Consider the following 19,739-nt stretch of genomic DNA (forward strand, 5'->3'; position numbering starts at 1 on the left):
ACTGTATGTAAAGTGATATTCTATTCCATTCTATTCTATTCTTATTCCTCCATTCTATTTTATGCTATGCTGTTCTGTTCTGTTCTATTCTATTCTATTCTATTCTATTCTATTCTATTCTATTCTATTCTATTCTATTCTATTCTATTCTTATTCTTATTCTTATTCTTATTCTTATTCTTATTCTTTTTCTTATTCTTTTTCTTTTTCTTTTTTCTTTTTCTTTTTCTTTTTCTTTTTCTTTTTCTTACTCTTTTACTCTTACTCTTACTCTTACTCTTACTCTTACTCTTACTCTTACTCTTACTCTTACTCTTACTCTTACTCTTATTCTATTCTATTCTATTCTCCTTCCACACTTCCTTCTCAGTGCTGATTGGCTGGTGCCCATAGTTTGGAAAATAACACCAAGTTGGAGAGTAGAAGAAATTACAGAAGCTGGGAAATTACTTTGTTAAAAACAAAGTAACCTGCTCTGAGAACTCTGTGAGTAATACAGAAAGATGTTCTTAAAACACTTATAGTATGTTGGTTGGGCAGGGTTTGTGAGTGTGTGTCTGTGTCTGTGTCTGTATAGTGAATATAATATCTGATTTCTATAAGCTGCTTTTGAAAAGTATCCTTTTATATAACATCAATGAACTGTAGTTGTAAAAATAAAACCAAGAGAATATATAGTAAATTACAAAATATTTGTAAGTGCTGCAGGGAAAGATTAGTGATGGCCTCATTAAAAAGTTAAAAGTTAAATAGGAACTTAAAGGATGGGCTTAGAATGTGTGTAGGTTGGAGAGAGAGTCAACACATTCCACTGATGGTAATGTGATGATAAATGTAATAGAATTGGGAATATAATTGGTTTAGAATTGGGAATGAAACAATATATTCAGGAACAGTGAGAAGTAGGATCTAGCTATAATATAGAATTCACATTGGTCATGAGTGGAAGACTAAACTAAAAAGGAGAGGCCAGATTATAAAGTGATTTAGACTTTATCTTGTAGGCAATGGGTCTCTCTCTCTGTCTCTCTCTCTCTCTCTCTCTCTGTCTCTCTCTCTCTCTCTGTCTCTGCTAACATGTGCCGCTCCATCTCTCTTGGTTACTGTTTGTATTGTATATCATTTTTCATCGTTTTACTTTTAAGTTGTTTGTGTCTTTGAATCTAAAGTATTAATTCCTAGGGATGGATTATAGTTGCAGCTTTCTTTTTATACAGCCTTTTGATTGTATGCTTAGCTCTTTCACATTTTATGTAGTGTGTGATGTAGTTGGAATTACATGTGCCATTTTGCTCTTTGTTTTCTATATCTCTCATGTTATATTTGTTCTTCCATTCTTCGTTACTATCTTCTTTTGTGTTGAACAAATATTTTTTAGTGTATCGTCTTAGGTCTGCTGTTGATTTTTAACATTAAAAAAATTATTTTCTTAGTGGTTGCTCTAAGAATTACAATTTACATTCCAATTTATCACCATTAACTTTAGGTTAATACTGACCTAATTTCTGTAAAATATAGCACTTTTGCTCCATTGTAACTGTTTTCTTCCCCTCCTTTTTGCTGTTATTGCCTTATATATTACATTTATTTACGTTATAAACCCAACTGTTATCATATTCTGTCTTTTAATGAAATTAAGAGGAAATAAAAATATATTTATAGCCTTTTATATTTTCTCATTTATATTTAATATATCTGGTGGTCCTCACTTGTTTTTGTGAATTCCAGTTAACATATGGTGTCATTTCCTTTTAGCTCAAGGTACTTGTTCAAGTATTTCAACTTATTCTCCATCTTTTTTTTTAAGTTTGAAGTTGTCTTTATTCTTCCTTTCTTGTTTGAAGAATACTTTTGCAGTAAATAGAATTCTTAGTTGATAGTTTTTTTTTATTTTTTGTTACGGCCTTCTAGCTTCCGTTTTTTCCTGATGATTAGTCAGCTATTAATTGTATTGTTTTTCCCATGTATGTGATGAGTAATTTCTCTGTTGCTCCTCTCATGTTTTTCTTTGGTGGCTTCAAACTGTTTAAATGTGAAATGCTTAGATGTTGATCCCTGTGTTTATCATATTTTGGGTTCATTGATAATGTTTTTTTTCTTTTCTTTTCTTTCTTTCTTTTTTTTTTTTGAGACAGAGTCTCTCTCTGTCAGCCAGGCTGGAGTGTGGTGGCACAATCTCGACTCACTGCAACCTCTGCCTCCCGGGGCAAGCAATTCTCCTGCCTCAGCCTCCCGAGTCGCTGGGATTACAGGGGTGTGCCACCACACCTGGCTAATTTTTGTATTTTTAGTAGAGATGGGGTTTCACCATGTTGGCCAGGCTGGTCTTGAACTCCTGACCTCAGCTAATCCAGTCGCCTTGGCCTCCCAAAGTGCTGGGATTATAGGCGTGAGCCACTGTGCCTGGCCGGTTCATTGATCTTCATGGTTTGATAGATTAGTGGTTTTCAACAAATTTGGGGAATTTTCAGCCATTATTTCTTCTAACATTTTTTTCTCATTTCTCTTTTTCCAGTTCTGCTTTTACACATATGTTGATATGTGTGATGTTATCCCAGAGGTCTCTGAGGCTCTGTTTATTTTTCTGCAGTATTTTTTCCCTCTTTGTTCTTTCTTTTGGACAATCTCTATTTCTTCAAGTTCACTGATTTTTTTTTTTTAATGCCATCTCAAATATTTTCTTGAGGACATAGTACATCTCATTTTTGTTATAATGTGTTTCAACTCTAGTTAATTCTCATGTTTTAAAAGTTAACATTTCTTTATTGAGATTCTCTGTTGTGCAATTGTCATTTTTCTTTAATTTTTAAAATATGGTTTCCTTTAATATTTTGAACTTAATTATAAATTATAATAGCTGCTTTGTATTCTTTATCTGCTAAATTCAACAGCTTTGCCCACCAGGAGTTAATTTCTGTTGACTGCTTTTTTTAAACCTGATTATAGGTCAACTTTTCCTGTAGTTTGCATGTCTCACAATTTTTTTCAATTGAACATATTATATAATATATTGTAGCAATGCTAGGTTCTGAATTTTTTTGAGACAGATTCTGGCTTGTTTTCCAGGCTGGAGTGTACTGGCATGATCTCAGCTTACTGCAACCTCCACCTCCTGGGTTCAAGCAGTTCTCCTGCTTCAGCCTCCCAAGTATCTGGGATTACAGGCATGCGCCACCAAGCCCGGCTAATTTTGTATTTTTAGTAGAGACTGGGTTTCACCATGTTGGTCAGGCTGGTCTCGAACTCCTGACCTCAGGTGATCCGCCTGCCTGAACCTCCCAAAGTGGTGGGATTACAGGTGTGAGCCACTGCAACCAGCCACTTTCAGCATTTTTTGATGATCCTATATGTGAGTTGGGAAGTATATTCAAAATTCTGACATTTTTCTTTTTTCTTTTTTTTTTTTTTAGGGGACTTCAACACCCACTTCATTTTTTTTTATATACTTTAAGTTCTAGGGTACATGTGCACAACTTGCAGGTTTGTTACATATGTATACATGTGCCATGTTGGTATGCTGCACCCATTAACTCCTCATTTACATTAGGTATATCTCCTAATGCTGTCCCTCCCCACTCCCCCAACCCCACAACAGGCTGTGGTGTGTGATGTGCACCACTCTGTGTCCAAGTGTTCTCATTGTTCAATTCCCACCTATGAGTGAGAACATGCAGTTTTCGGTTTTCTGTCCTTGCGATAGTCGGCTAAGAATGATGGTTTCCAGCTTCATCCATGTCCCTACAAAGGACATGAACTCATCCTTTTTTATGGCTGCATAGTATTCCATGGTGTATATGTGCCACATTTTATTTTTTTTATTTATTTTTTATTTTTTATTTTTTACTTTTTTTTTTATTATTATACTTTAGGTTTTATGGTACATGTGCACAATGTGCAGGTTAGTTACATATGTATACATGTGCCATGCTGGTGCGCTGCACCCACCAACTCGTCATCCAGCACCAGGTATATCTCCCAATGCTATCCCTCCCCCCTCCCCCGACCCCACAACAGTCCCTGAAGTGTGATGTTCCCCTTCCTGGTCCATGTGTTCCCATTGTTCAACTCCCACCTATGAGTGAGAATATGCAGTGTTTGGTTTTTTGTTCTCGCGATAGTTTACTGAGAATGATGATTTCCAATTTCATCCATGTCCCTACAAAGGACATGAACTCATCATTTTTTATGGCTGCATAGTATTCCATGGTGTATATGTGCCACATTTTCTTAATCCAGTCTATCATTGTTGGACATTTGGGTTGGTTCCAAGTCTTTGCTATTGTGAATAATGCCGCAATAAACATAGGTGTGCATGTGTCTTTATAGCAGCATGATTTATATTCCTTTGGGTATATACCCAGTAATGGGATGGCTGGGTCAAATGGAATTTCTAGTTCTAGATCCCTGAGGAATCGCCACACTGACTTCCACAAGGGTTGAACTAGTTTACAGTCCCACCAACAGTGTAAAAGTGTTCCTATTTCTCCACATCCTCTCCAGCACCTGTTGTTTCCTGACTTTTTAATGATTGCCATTCTAACTGGTGTGAGATGGTATCTCATTGTGGTTTTGATTTGCATTTCTCTGATGGCCAGTGATGGTGAGCATTTTTTCATGTGTTTTTTGGCTGCATAAATGTCTTCTTTTGAGAAGTGTCTGTTCATGTCCTTTGCCCACTTTTTGATGGGGTTGTTTGTTTTTTTCTTGTAAATTTGTTTGAGTTCATTGTAGATTCTGGATATTAGCCCTTTGTCAGATGAGTAGGTTGTGAAAATTTTCTCCCATTTTGTAGGTTGCCCGTTCACTCTGATGGTAGTTTCTTTTGCTGTGCAGAAGCTCTTAAGTTTAATTAGATCCCATTTGTCAATTTTGGCTTTTGTTGCCATTGCTTTTGGTGTTTTAGACATGAAGTCCTTGCCCATGCCTATGTCCTGAATGGTAATGCCTAGGTTTTCTTCTAGGGTTTTGATGGTTTTAGGTCTAACATTTAAGTCTTTAATCCATCTTGAACTGATTTTTGTATAAGGTGTAAGGAAGGGATCCAGTTTCAGCTTTCTCCATATGGCTAGCCAGTTTTCCCAGCACCATTTATTAAATAGGGAATCCTTTCCCCATTTCTTGTTTTTCTCAGGTTTGTCAAAGATCAGATAGTTGTAGATATGTGGCGTTATTTCTGAGGGCTCTGTTCTGTTCCATTGATCTATATCTCTGTTTTGGTACCAGTACCATGCTGTTTTGGTTACTATAGCCTTGTAGTATAGTTTGAAATCAGGTAGTGTGATGCCTCCAGCTTTGTTCTTTTGGCTTAGGATTGACTTGGCGATGCGAGCTCTTTTTTGGTTCCATGTGAACTTGAAAGTAGTTTTTTCCAATTCTGTGAAGAAAGTCATTGGTAGCTTGATGGGGATGGCATTGAATCTGTAAATTACCTTGGGCAGTATGGCCATTTTCACAATGTTGATTCTTCCTACCCATGAGCATGGAATGTTCTTCCATTTGTTTGTATCCTCTTTTATTTCATTGAGCAGTGGTTTGTAGTTCTCCTTGAAGAGGTCCTTCACATCCCTTGTAAGTTGGATTCCTAGGTATTTTATTCTCTTTGAAGCAATTGTGAATGAGAGTTCACTCATGATTTGGCTCTGTGTTTGTCTGTTATTGGTGTATAAGAATGCTTGTGATTTTTGTACATTGATTTTGTATCCTGAGACTTTGCTGAAGTTGCTTATCAGCTTAAGGAGATTTTGGGCTGAGACAGTGGGGTTTTCTAGATATACAATCATGTCGAATTCTGACATTTTTCACATTAGCCTTGGCTTTTACTTTCTCCGGGGCTCTCTTGAGCCTCCCCTCCCCCCTCATATGTGCACAGCCTGTCAGACAGGTATGTGTGGGGAGCTAATTTAGGCCTTCTGTGCCTCTCTCATTTCCAGTATCCCCTTATTACATTTCTGGGTGTCCTTCTAGTCTGTCATTTTCTCCAACTGGGACTACATTCTCCTTTTAGCAGAGCTGTGGGCCTTTCCCTTTGTATCCTTCCAAATTTGCTATTTTTATTGCCAGTGCTACTAGGCATGGGTTTTTGCTCTCTATCCTAAATGACCATAGCCCTCTGGTTTTCACTGCCAACACTGCCCTGGGAAAACTGCCTCACTGATTGAGTTGGGTGGTTGTAGGGGGATGGTAGCATCCCTTGGCAAAGAAGGCCATTTTCCTCTACTGTTCTGTCATATCTAGCAGCTTTTCAAGAATAAATGCTTCTCAATTTGTTGTTGCCTTTGCTCAGTTTCCAGAGCCCTGAAATGATTGTTTTCTTCAGTGTACTTCAGTTTTATAAGTATTGTGGGGGAGTAGACTTGCTACTCTCATCATTCTGCTGTACCTGGAAATCTCTCCTCAAACTTTCTAACCCCTTAGGACCCTGTGTCCCCTACAGCCACTTTAATTCAATCTAGTCAGTTTTTTTCACCATTGTTCTACTGAAACCATTCTTGTAAGAGTCACCAACATCTTGCATTTGTCATAGCAATTGTCATTTTCCTGTTTTTATCTAGCCATTATCCTTCTGCCTTCTGCCTATTTCTTGAATAGGCATTATCCTTCTGCCTATTTCTTGAATATGCCAAGCCCACTGCTGAGTTTTTACATTTGCAGTTCCCTGTAACCATCTTCCCTAGATCTTTACATGGTTCTTACCTTTATGTCATCCAGGTTGATGTTCATATCTTAACCTGCTTCATAAGGTTTTCTCTGGCTTCCTTATGTAAAATGTGGATATTTCTAAAGTAACACAATAGGAATAGAAGAGTAAACATAGATGAATATTTAGGTCCTTATACTTGCTTCACTTAATGCATCTTTCAGTAGCTTTTGACATAAATCATCACTCAGTTTTTCTAAAATTTTTTTAACATGGCTTCTAAGACAACATTCTTATTTTTCTTCCTGCTTTATTAACTACTCCACTCTGTCCTCTATTTTTCATTTCATGAATTTTTTTTCTGTATGAACTGCTTCCTTAGGTGATATCATTAGGTACCCTTGCTTTAAATCTCCTTTATCTAGATGACTCCCAAATGCATTTTTCCAGCCTTAGCTTCTACCCTGACCTCACGTGAATGTCTGATAAGGATTTCAAACTTAATAGATAAAAACTTAATAGGTTAAAAAAAACTTAATAGATAAAAAACAGAACTCTTGATCTACTTTTTCCTTCAAATTTATTCTCTTAAATTTTTAGAATGCTTTTTTTTTTTTTTGAGACGGAGTCTTGCTCTGTTGCCCAGTGCTGTGGCGTGATCTCAGCTCACTGCATCCTCCACCTCCTGGGTTCAAATGATAGAATGCTTTTCTGAAAGGTAAATCTGATTGTATCACTTTCCTGGTCAAAACCTCCATTAACTTCCCTTTACATTTAGAGTGAAATTCAGTTTCTTATCATGTTTGATGAAGGTTTATGATCTTGTGCCTGCCTGCCTCTCTGAACATAACTCCTACCTCTCTGAACTTAACTCCCACCTTTCTCTCTCCTTACTCAGAATGATGCAGCCATATTATCTTTCTGGCTATTTCTTGCATATGCCAAGCCCACCGCTACTAGGTTTTTACATTTGCAGTTCCCTATAACCACAGTGCTGTTTCCTCAGATCTTCACATGGTTCTTACCTTCATATCATTCAGGCTTGTGTTCATATCTTACCTGTTTCATGAGATTTTCTCTAACTTCCTTATCTAAAATAAGACATTTTTAAAGCAACACAATAGGAAGAGTAAATGTAGATGAATACTTAGGTCCTTGTTCTTGCTTCACTTATGCATTCTTTTTGGTCAGAAGTATTATGCACAATCTTATACAACTTCTGTTATCTGGGAATTTGATACTCTGTTACCTTGGTTAGTGAGTCGGGAAAAATAAATAACTTATTTTAACATAGTTGGCTATGTTAAAAAAATCAGTCTTAATAGCTGTATGTTATGAGAGGAATGAGTATTGATTTACTAGCAGTTCTCCCTCAATGCCAGCTACCTAAATGTGAATTAACAAAGTATAGAGGCTGGGCGCTGTGGCTCACGCCTGTAATCCCAGCACTTTGGGAGGCTGAGGCAGGTGGATTGTCTGAGGTCAGGAGTTCGAGACCAGTCTGGCCAACATGGTGAAACCCTGTCTCTACTAAAAATATTAAAATAATTAGCTGGGTGTGGTGGCAGGCGCCTGTAATCCCAGCTACTCAGGAGGCTGAGGCAGGAGAATCGCTTGAACCTGGGAGGCAAAGGTTGCAATGAGCCGAGATCACGCCATGCACTCCAGCCTGGGTAACAGGAGTGAAACTCTGTCTCAAACAAACAAAGTATAGAAATACTTCCAGAAATAGCTTCAATTTGGAATGGAAATGGACACAATTTTGAAGTTGGTAGTTTTTTGTGTTCCTCTCTCTGTACTAGTCAACACTTAGGAGTCTTTTGTCAGTTATTTGTTAAAGTAATTGTACTGTACTTTCTGACTTATTTTCTGTTTACTTTCTGACTTTCTGTTTCTGTTACTTTTACTAACAAGTAATGGAATGAAAGATTGATATCTTATAAAAGGATTTTAAATACCATTGTACACATAAGCCCAGCTCTGAAAGGTCAGTTTAAAGGAACATTCACTTCTGCTCTCATCTTCTAAGAACTAGAAGCCATCCTACTCTTCCTATTCTAGGATAGCTATCTTTATCTGGTTCTTTGGTCCCAACGCATCCTCATCCCCATCCTTCTTGGCCTCTTTTCTAACCGTAACACCATTTCCTTTCCAGATTCTCAGGTGTATACTTTATGTTTTCTAGCTCTTCTAAATCATTACTTTAACTAAAGCTTTATTTTTTTGGCTAGAAAGCTGGCATTTTGGTATTGTTTCTGTGTGTTATGTAATTTGTCCTTTATTAAGTGGATTTCTGACAGTCAAGTATATTGTTGGACTATAATAACCTCTTTGTTAATGTACAGTCTAGTCAGATTTACTGCTGCAAAGTCTGTGGTATTAAGAAATCATCATATTATTTAGTGATTTCTTTTTTTGAAGAATGAACATAACTTTGAAACCCAAAGGGAAAATAGTTTTGTGTGGTCTACAAATCTATCAGGACTGTATAATTTCTTTTCTTTTCTTTTCTTTCTTTCTTTTTTTTTTTTTGTTTTTGAGATGGAGTTTTGCTCTGCATTCACTTTTTCTAAAACTTAGCAACTGAGCTCTTTTCATGGAGTTGATGCTCAGTTTTTTTTTTTCACTGCATCTTAGAAAACAATAAGGTCAAGTTATTTGTGGTAAAGTAACAGTTCTTTCAGTTTTGAATTCATCTGAGACTGTTATTTTTGTGAAATATACAAATGAATTGCTAAAAAGATGAAATTTTTAAAAATATAAAATATGGGTCCTAATTCTTATTACCATATTCATAGATATCAATTTATTCTCTCATTGTTATAAAAGCTCTGAACACTCTCAATTTCTGTATTTGTCTTATTGGAGAGCAGTAACAGAGAGTTCATGGACTAGTAACAAATATTTTGCAGATCAGAACCAGTCTACAGATCACACTTTTTAGTAGCATATCTATAGCCTGCTAATTTTAGTGCTTAATGTTATTTCAGAAGCATCTTGTTCAATATGATGAATAGGTGTTATCCTTTAAAAATGTATTTTTATGTGTTTCCTTTTCAGAACCGAGAGCTCCAGATCATGAGAAAGCTAGACCACTGTAACATAGTCCGATTGCGTTATTTCTTCTACTCCAGTGGTGAGAAGGTAGGTTTGACACAAAATGTGTACTGAATATTGTGATAAATGTGTTATTTTTCTAGAAATTAATCTCCCCACCGCTCATAAGACAGTTTTGCTAATGGAATGGAAAAATTCCAAAACACTAGCCCCAGCAATACTCAGCCCAAGATATGGTCATTGAATATCATTAGTTATATCAGGAAAACATTAATAAGATAAAGGGAATGCACTTTTAAGAGTTTTCTTCTTTGTTAAAGCATCTGTCTTCACTTCTCAAGAAAATCTATATACTTTTTTTTTTTTTTTAAGACGTCTATGTTCCTTATGTGCTTACACAGCCCCCTGATAGTTTACTTATTTATTGCAGGGAGGAAAATTAAGTCATTTTGTTAAGTGAAGTTGATAAGAGGTAAAGAGGTAGCAAGAGGACTGATAGAAACAGAATGAGAGTTAAACATTTGGAAGCAAGTTGAGCCATCCTTGGCCAGTGAAAAAGTTGGAAAAGATGTAATATTGCAGAGCTTACTTTAAGTGATTCCTATGTCTGACCACATTGAATTCTGCGAAAGCAAAGGATAAAGAAGACTTTGTGCTGTTAATAACTCCCCCCAACCTCTTTCTCTTCAGAAGACACAATAATCAATGAAGTTGGAGCAAAGAAAATAAATTTCTTCTGTTTTTCCTTTGTGTCTTTATTTTTCTGCCTGTCGCTATCCTTTCTTTCTTTTCACTGGTTTGGAGTGCATAGGCAGGGCAGGTAACAAATCACTTGATTCTTTTGGCTAAATAAATATGACTTTGGATAACTTCAGTTGGTATTTTGGACTTCAGATTTCATGCATATAATATCTAATGTTCTTAGATCCGTAATACTTGATTCCTAGCTCAGTGTTCTTGTTACTTTACGTAACTGTTTTTTAGTATAACAGTTTTTAGCCATTTTCTATTAAGCTTTTTTTTTACAGCAAATATTGCCTGACAACATTTTCTATTAAACTTTATTTAGATTTTTTCCATAGAAAATCTTTTTTTATTACAGTGCCTATTATATAGGAAGATGTCAATGTATTAAGCCCGAATTTTGATATAAATACCTACAGTCGTATAATTGTTGTGTATATACACATGTATTACAACCAATACGTTTTAACAACCATAGTTAGCAAATTGGCCCTTTATTGACACTTGCTTTTCAGTTGCTTTTTTTTTTTAGTTTAAATGATGCCTCTGGTTTACTAGGGATTGTAAACCCTCATAAGTATTAGAGCTTTTTAAAACCTACCAAATGGCCTGTTATTATCTTTGTTCTGATCTGTTTTGGCATGTGTTTGCTTTTTTCTGTCTCTTCCTAAGTAAAATTGTACAGCCTCTGTTATGTTCACAAGTACACTCTTTGTAATGGAATTTTGCATCCTCATTTTGTTGTTGTTGTTGTTACTAGATACATCATGATACTCCTGGGTAAGAATTATTTGTTCCATGAACTGCTGGATTACAATAGATTCATTTGAAAAAAGGCCTCCTCCCAGAGTTCTTAAACATTTTCTCTTTGATTACTTACTTTAATGTATATAGCATTCCTTATATGCTAGGCACTGTTTTCATGCTTTATAAATATTAACTCATTTAACTCTTAAGTAGTTGAAGAGCAGAAAAGAAAGACTATCAAACCGTTTGAATGCAAGGCACCTGATGGCTTACTTGTCTGGTTTTGGTTTGGTGGAAAGCTCCTGTCATAGTCAGCTCTTGCCCTGACTTAATCCTGCATTGGGGGTGACAACTGACTGCCTCTTATCTGTATGCCCCAGAGGATAATTTCCTCTCTGCTGCTGTTCTCAGTTTCTTACTTATCTTAAAGATTCTTACAGATAAAGAGCAATTTGAAGTCATTAACAGAGATTAACCTCTATTATAAAAAGAAATAGACCTTCTAATATTTTCTTTATGTCAGAACTTTCTCTTGAGCTTTGTAAATTTTCCAAAGTTTTTTTAAAAAAAAGATACCTCCTAATTTTGGGATAGCTTTATTAAAAACAAAAAGGAAGAAGAAAAGAAAAGTTGTGGTATATTGCTGAAAATAATGGTCCTTCTTTGTCAAAAAAAGGAAATTTTTCTAAGATGTGCAGAAATACATAGGTTCAAGACTTCCCGTAATCTCCCAGCCACCAAAAAGAGAATTTCTTTTTGCCCCATTCATGATCTCCACTTCTGAATTGTTCTGGCAGGACTAAGATATCCTTCAGGAGACCAAGTAGTAAACTATTTCTTCCCATAGGAGAAGATGAATTCTTTTCTAGGGTTGAGTGCTCAGGTTAGTTATTTTCAGTTCTGACTTTCTTGGAATAGGTTACTGAGAGTATCCACTGCTGTTTAGAAAGGAACCTAAATGTCTGTGAAATTCTTGCAAATCCTTGAAGATGATTTATCTTGGAATGTGGCAGTCCTATATTTGGTAGGCATTTTTCTAGCAGAAGCATTATGTATTGCTTATGTATATTATATATGAGAAGAGTTTTGGAGAAGGAAATAATAAATTAGTCATTTGAGATGCTTATGACACATGAAAGTAGAGATGCCCAGTAGACAGATAGATGTGTGACTTCGTAGATGGTGGTGGTGGCTCTAGGTGGAGAAGTGACATTGACAAAGTAGGATAAAGAGGGTGTGTAGCCATGTGGAGCTTGGGGGGGAGGAGACATGGAGTGCTGTTTGAGGAGACAGGGAGGAGGACAGTGAAAAGCCAGCGGTTTGGCAATATTTATTGCCTTCTGTTTCTAGAATTTGTCAAGAGGTGACAGCAGTCTTCATTTGAAAGAACTGCAAGGAAACCAGTGCCTTTAGGTGAGATTCAGGTTTTCTCTAGGGCAAAACGGTAAAAAGAACCCTCCATGAAAAGATTGAGGTCATTAGAAATTTTCTTCTTGAGGTTTCAGTTTTCTTTTTGAGGTTTCTTTTGACGTTTAGGTGAGATCCAGGTTTTCTCTAGGGCAAGACAGTAAAAAGAACCCTCCATGAAGAGATTGAGGTTATTAGAAATTTTCTTTTTGAGGTTTTTGAGAGAATGTTATGGGAGGGAGATCAGTGATAAGAACATGAGCCTACAGGAAGTTTGAGGAGGCAATTAGGGAGATTAGTTGAGGACATTGTGAAGATGAGAAAGAATAACTCATTGTTTCAGGATTAGAGAGATGAAAGGCTTGGTTAGGTTCTAGAATAGATGACTTCAAATGTATTTGGGAATTTTAAAAAAATCCTCTCATTCTCTGTAACATCTCTGACTTTCTTTCCCCTCTATTTTCTGTCAGTCTCTTTCTCTAGCCCTTTTTTCTCCTTTGTCTTTAGTCTCTCTTCACCTTTCTGGATTCCTCAACCTTTCACTGTAGGCTCCAGGTCTCTATCTTTCTGTCTCTGGGCTTTTGTCCCCCTCTCTTGGTCTGTGTCACCCCCTCTTTTTGGATTTCTTTTCCCTGCATATAACTTTCTTTCTCTTTTCTCTGTCTCTTTCTTTCTTGTCTCTCTCTTCTCTCCCACACCCTTTTTCTCTCTGTCTCTCTCCCTCTCTTATTTCCTTTTTATGGGTCTACATCAACCTCTTTCTCTGGGTTTCTATACCTGTCTTTCAATGGGATTTTACCCATCCCACTCTCTTTCTGATTGCTTCTAAATCTGTATATGGGTTCTCATCTGTCTTAAATCTTCTTCGTTGTCTCTCTTAGTGTCTCTTCTCTCTGGGCCTCTATTACTCCCTTTTTGGAAAATGTTAAAGAAAACAACTAAATTATTCACTACCACTGTCCTGACCTTTGACTTCTGTGTATCTTATTCCATATGTTCTGTGTATCTTATTCCATATGTACATGTTTATGTAGGTGTATGCATAATTATTTATGATCTCATAAAGATTTTTTTCTCTTGCCTCATAATATGTATAGGTATTTTGGTTATCTAATATTCCATTGTTGTACTATATAATATTTTATCTATTCCCACATTGTTATTTTTAATTTTAGAATTGTAGCTAAGCTACCCTGTGGCCTTGTCATAATTTCTGTCTGTAAGTGCTTTTGCAGCTCTGGGAGAATTAAAGTAGGCTTTCTGTAATAACAGGCATGTTTTACATTTCGCTGACCACAGTTTGACTGAATGGTATGTCTATTTTGGTAACCTTCTTTTTATTGTATTCTGCCTTTTGCATTTTAAAGACTTTCTTTAGGGATTGTGGATAATCAGCTTTTATCCTGTAACAGGGGAAAGGGGTAGCCAATGTAACTAGAAGAAAGAGGAATTAAGTCAGGACAGAGATTAGAGATGTGTACTAATTAGCCTTAGTTTTCTGGTTGGAATTATTAATATTTGCTGTAGTAACTAGAACATCATGTAGTCAATTCATATACTCTATGTTACCCAGTAGTAACTAACTCTGATTTAGTTTAGAGTAAGTAGTACCTCCTCTCTTACCTTCCCATTAGAGAAAAATGAGATATTTGAGTGTTTTGAAACCCTGGGCTTATAATTTTGTGAATTGCAAGTATCTTACAGAATAGTCTTTCTCTTTTTTTAATATTTGGCAGTAGAAACTTTCTACATCCCCAATGAAATTTTATGAAGATCTCTGATAGAACATATGAAAAGCAGAGTTGCCCTGGTTGAAGCTAAGGTGTGGGATCAGATGATTTTGCCTTTTCTGAGTTATAGCTTACCCCAAAGAACTCTAGGACTCTGAAGGTCATATGATAAAAACCATGTTATGAGCTGGGTATGGTGGCTCACGCCTGTAATCCCAGCATTTTCGGAGGCTGTGGCGGGTGAATCACCTGAGGTCAGGAGTTTGAGACCAGCTTGGCCAACATAGTGAAACCCCATCTCTACTAAAAATACAAAAAATTATCTGGGTGTGGTGGTGGGTGCCTGTAATCCCAGCTACTCGAGAGGCTGAGGCAGGAGAATTGCTTGAACCCGGGAGGCGGAGGTTGCAGTGAGCCAAGATTGCCCCATTGCACTCCAGCCTGGGCAACAAGAGTGAAACTCCGTCTCAAAAAATAAAAAATAAAAATAAAAACCATGTTATGTCTTTACAAGATCCTTAAATTTTATTTCAATCAATTAATAGTTTTCTGTAAGAAAAACTTCTCTAAGTAACTTTTCATTTAAAAGTTTTTTTCCTTGTGGTTCATAGATTAATAATAAAGAGAAAAACCTCTGCCTTCTACTTTGTGAGAGACTGTTCAAATAACAAAGATGACAGTTGATTTTATTTCTCATGCCACCTTTGTTCTATTGATAGTAATGGGGGCCTGTATCCAGAAGGGGAGGATTGTACCACTGCATCTGGGATCAGGGAGCAGAATGCTGTGCTTAATTTTGCTGGTCTACCACTAGCTCTGGAGAGGAAAGGGTAGGGGTGACATATATGCCAAGGATTCATTCTGAAAAGTAAAGAGCACTGGCTTTGTAGCTAGAAATATTTGAGTTTGCATTCCATTTCTGCCACTTGATAGTAGTATGACTCTGGGCAAGATATTTACTTTTATAAGCCTCCTCCCCGCCATCTGCACAGTAGGGGTTTTGTAAGGAACAAATTTAATAAGGTTATCATGTGCTTGTTATAGTATCTGGCATATAAATTAACACTTAATAAACATTAATTTACTATTTTACCTATTATTGTGTTTGTTAATAGCAAATATATATTGCGCTTTCTATATGTCAGACATTGTCCTGAGCTGTTTACATATTTTATAACTCACTTAAACCTCATAGCAACCAATTAAAGAATGGGTACTATTTTATAGAAGCACTATTTTATAGAAGAAACTGACACAACAGCCGTTAAGTAAGTTACCATACAACTACTAAATGGCAATGTTGGGTGTCAGCTCCAAGTAGTCTGACTCCGGAGTCTGTATAGTATGCTATAGTGTTTAGCATAGAACATACATTCCTCCAGAAGCAGTGTGCTAGAAATAGAACATTAAAAAAATCTTAGTAAATTATCAAACAAGGGGAGATTATAATATTAATAGTAGTATTAGGCCGGTCGAGGTGGATTACGCCTGTAATCCTAGCACTTTCGAGAGGCCGAGGTGGGTGAATCTCCTGGGGTCAGGAATTTGAGACCAGCCTGGCTAACATGGTGAAACCCCATTTCTACTAAAAATAAAAAAAATTAGCCGGGTGTGGTGGCAAGTGCCTGTAATCCCAGCTACTCAGGAGGCTGAGGCAGGAGAATCGCTTGAACCCAGGAGGCAGAGGTTGCAGTGAGCTGAGATCGTGCCATTACACTCCAGCTTGGGCAACAAGAGAGAAGCTCCATCTCAAAAAAAAAAAAAAAAAAAAAAAAAATAGTAGTAATAGTTGCAGTACTAGAAGTAGTGGTATTGATAATAATAGCTAAAAGGTATGAGATACTATATGCCAGGCATTAATGTAAATACATTACTTATATTTACTCATTTAATTCTCACAACGGTTCTATGAAGAGGAGATGGAGAGAAGTTAAGTGATCTGCCCATAGAGTGATTTAAACCAGTATTTTAAATTTCTAGTTTGCAGGAATTATGTGACTCTCCTAAAATAAAGATTGTGCATTTTTTTGAGGGAGCTAGCTTGTGTGTTTTATTAGGTTTTCAAAGAAATCTCTGACCCCCAAAAGATAAAACAGAACTATCAAGCCATTCACCCAAGAGCCAAGGAGATATAATTATAGCAAGCTATGTAAATATTTATAAATATTTATTAGAAATGTTTTGATGAGATTTGAGCCCCCGCAGTCTAGCTCTGGTTTCCATTAACCTTCCCTAATACCACCACTCTTAATTTTAGTATATGTTTCTCTTTTAATAAAGAACTTTTATCAGAGGTTTCTAAAACTTGTCTGTATGTATGTATATGTACTCATTTCTAATTTATTTTTAACTTTTTTGAGAGCAGGTATGTGTGCATATGGTTATATTAAGGGATGAAAGAAAGAAAGAAAAGGCCAAGAACAGTTCCTTCTTAATTTTGAAGCAGTATAGTATAAAGAATCAGTTTGAGTATGAATAGTGACTCTGCTGTGTGCTGGCTATGTGTCCTCAAGCAAATTGCTTAATTTTTCTCCTTATCGCTAAAATGAGGATAATATATGTATGTATAATATATATACTTGTGTTTTATATATATTTTTATATTTATACTTGTGTTATATACACTGTGTGTACACACATACACACACACATACACTTACGTTACTGTGAAAATTGTGGCCATGTAAGTAAAATGTGTATAGTATTATGTATTAGTTTTTCTTTCATTACCTCTAACCATTAGTTCTTGCTGTACCCTAGGGTTTTATTCTCCATTTTTCTTTACTTTCATACTTATGCTGGGCCATATTCTCAATCCTTGTGACTTCAGTGACTCTCTAATGTTTATCTTCAGTTGAGGTCTCCCTGATGAACTCTAGAGCCTCAAATTTTAGTACCAACCAGAAGTCTCTACCTGGAAGCCTGAGCCATCAACATTTAGCATGTTAGAATTTACGACTCCCCTTATCCCTGCTGTGTATCAATTATTAAAATAAGAAACCTGGATGTTATGCTAGACTTTTTTGTTGACTTATTTGAATCTGTTCTATTTCACTGATAATGCTGCCTTAGTTCAGGCCCACATTATTTCTTATCTAAACTCTTAGTGATTTCTCTTCTTCTAGTACATACCTTTACTTCCTCCCCACCCCTAGCCTAAACAGTATTTTAAAACAGGGATAAATCATAGATTATTCTAAACAATTAGAAGAGACAATATGGGTCATTGTTTGAAGAATTTATTGTCTGGGTTTACCAAAAGCTTTATGTGATCAATTAGCATTGGAGATGTTGGAGATAGGAGTTGTGACCATCCCTAATGTAACATGGCAGCAGTCAATCTTTCTGATTGTATCACTTCTTCAGTTACCTAAAAGGTAAATTCCAGATTTCTTAACATGACATACAAGGTCTTTGAACATCTATATCGTGACCTTACTCGACTCATCTCTCCTTTCTCACAGGCTATCTATGTTCTAGCCTTGCCCAAAGTACGTGCAGTTGTCAGAATGTGTTGTATTATCCCTGTTAACGCAAATACCTTCTGGAATGCCTCTTTCCTCCCCTCCACCCCTGCTCTATTTTTGTTAGTTGAGTTATTTTTCATTGTATTATCTCTGCTCAGAAGTAGCTCCATCTGATATCTCACTATTTTCTCTCCCTCCTGCCCCCCTTTTAGCCCCAAAAGCTTCTCTCTCCTTGGAATATCTTGCACATACTTCTTTCATGACATTTTTCTTGTATTTTAATTATTATTTTTTTAACTAGATCTTTTTACTAGGTTGTGTAATTCTCAACAGCATGGTGAGATTTTATTAATTTTGTTTCTTTAATGCTTAGCCCAGTGCCTGAGACAGTGTGAAGTTGGCTATGTAGATTTATTGAAAGCCTTCTAGATAGTCCTAGAAAACTGAGAGCTAAAATAGGCTCAGCCCAGATATTAACATTTGTTTTTTGAAGTATATTAAGATTTATTATAGGTATTACAATAACTATTTCTATAGATTGTGTCATTGTAAAGGAATTGTTTTCTTAATTTTACTTTTGGGATATTCATTGCTGAATATCAATATGTAATTGTGTAGAATTCAAGAGCATTAATTACATATATGATATAATGCAGCTATCACTGTTATTTTTAAAATGTTTTCAGTTTTATCAGGAAATGGAATTGGAATTTATCAGATGCCCTTTTGGTGATAATTGAAATGATTGTGTGGGGTTTTTTCCATCATTTTATTAACATGATATATTACATTGATTTTCTTATGTTGAACCACTGTTGTATTCCTGAGATAAAGGATTATACCCCAATCTTGGTCATGGGGTATAATCCTTTTAATATGCTATTGGATTTCATATTCTAGTATTTTCATGAGGATTTTTGCGTTTATATTTATAAGGGATATTGGTTGGTAATTTTTCTTTCTTGTGATGTGTTTATCTGGCTTTGGTATAGGGTAATGCTTGCCTTGTAGAATGAGGTAAGAAGTGCTCCTTCCTTTTCTATTTTTTTTTTTAGGAGAGTTTTAGAAGGATTATTGTTAATTTCTTCTTTAATAAACTGGCAGAAGTTACCACTGAAATCATCAGGTCCTGGACTTTACTTTGTTGGGAGGTTTTTTTTTCTTTATTACGAATTAAATCTCTACTGTGTGTATGTTTGTTAAGATCGTCTGTTTCATTTTGAGTCAGTTTGATAATCTGTGTGTTTGTAGGAATTTGCCCATTTCATCCAGGTTGTCTAATATGTTAACATATGATTATTTGTAGTATGCTGTTTTCATCCTTTTTGTCTCTGTGAGGTTAGTAGTAATGGCCCCACTTTCATTTCTGATTTTAGTTCTTTTTCTTTTTATTTGTCAGTCTATCCCTACATCTAAACTCTTTTAAGGGTTTGTCAGTTTTGTTGATTAAAAAAAAAAAACTTTTAGTTTTGTTGATTTTATTATTTTTCTGTTCTCTGTTGTATTCATCTCCATTCATATATTTCTTATTTCCTTCCTTCTGTTAGCTTTGGGTTCAGTTTCTTCTTTGTAGTTCTCCGGTTGTAGAGTTAGATTAATGATTTGAGATCTTCTTTCTTAATGTAAGCATTTACAGCTGTAAATTTCCTTCTGAGCACTGTCTTTGCTGCATCCCATAAGTCTTGGTATTATGTCTTAACTATTTAAAAATTTTTCTTGTTTAAGAGTATTATCTTAGTCAGTTTAGTGCTGCTATAAAGGAATACCTGAGGTCAAGTAATTTGTAAAGGGAAGAGGTTTATGTGGCTCACAATTCTGCTAGCTAGAAAGTGAAAGTCTCAGGCTGCCTCCACTTGTGGTGGAAGGTGAAGGGGAGCCAACATATGCAGTGATTACATGGCCAGATAGTAGAGAGGTGTCAGGCTCTTTTTACCAACCAGTTGTAGTGAG

General features: G+C 36.0%; 1 protein-coding gene across 5 annotated transcripts in view; it reads left to right on the forward strand.

Annotated features, from left to right (window-relative positions):
- GSK3B (glycogen synthase kinase 3 beta) overlaps positions 1-19,739 on the forward strand; it is a 275,732-nt gene that overhangs the window by 140,169 nt on the left and 115,824 nt on the right. For all 5 annotated transcript variants that reach the window (XM_024244580.3, XM_063722457.1, XM_024244579.3 and 2 more), the window contains exon 3: positions 9,698-9,781. In XM_024244580.3, the coding sequence (XP_024100348.1) occupies positions 9,698-9,781 (84 nt within the window). The remainder of the gene's footprint in view (positions 1-9,697; positions 9,782-19,739) is intronic.

The sequence above is a fragment of the Pongo abelii genome, chromosome 2 (genome assembly GCF_028885655.2).
Source record: "Pongo abelii isolate AG06213 chromosome 2, NHGRI_mPonAbe1-v2.0_pri, whole genome shotgun sequence".
In the NCBI taxonomy this organism is placed as follows: domain Eukaryota; kingdom Metazoa; phylum Chordata; class Mammalia; order Primates; family Hominidae; genus Pongo; species Pongo abelii.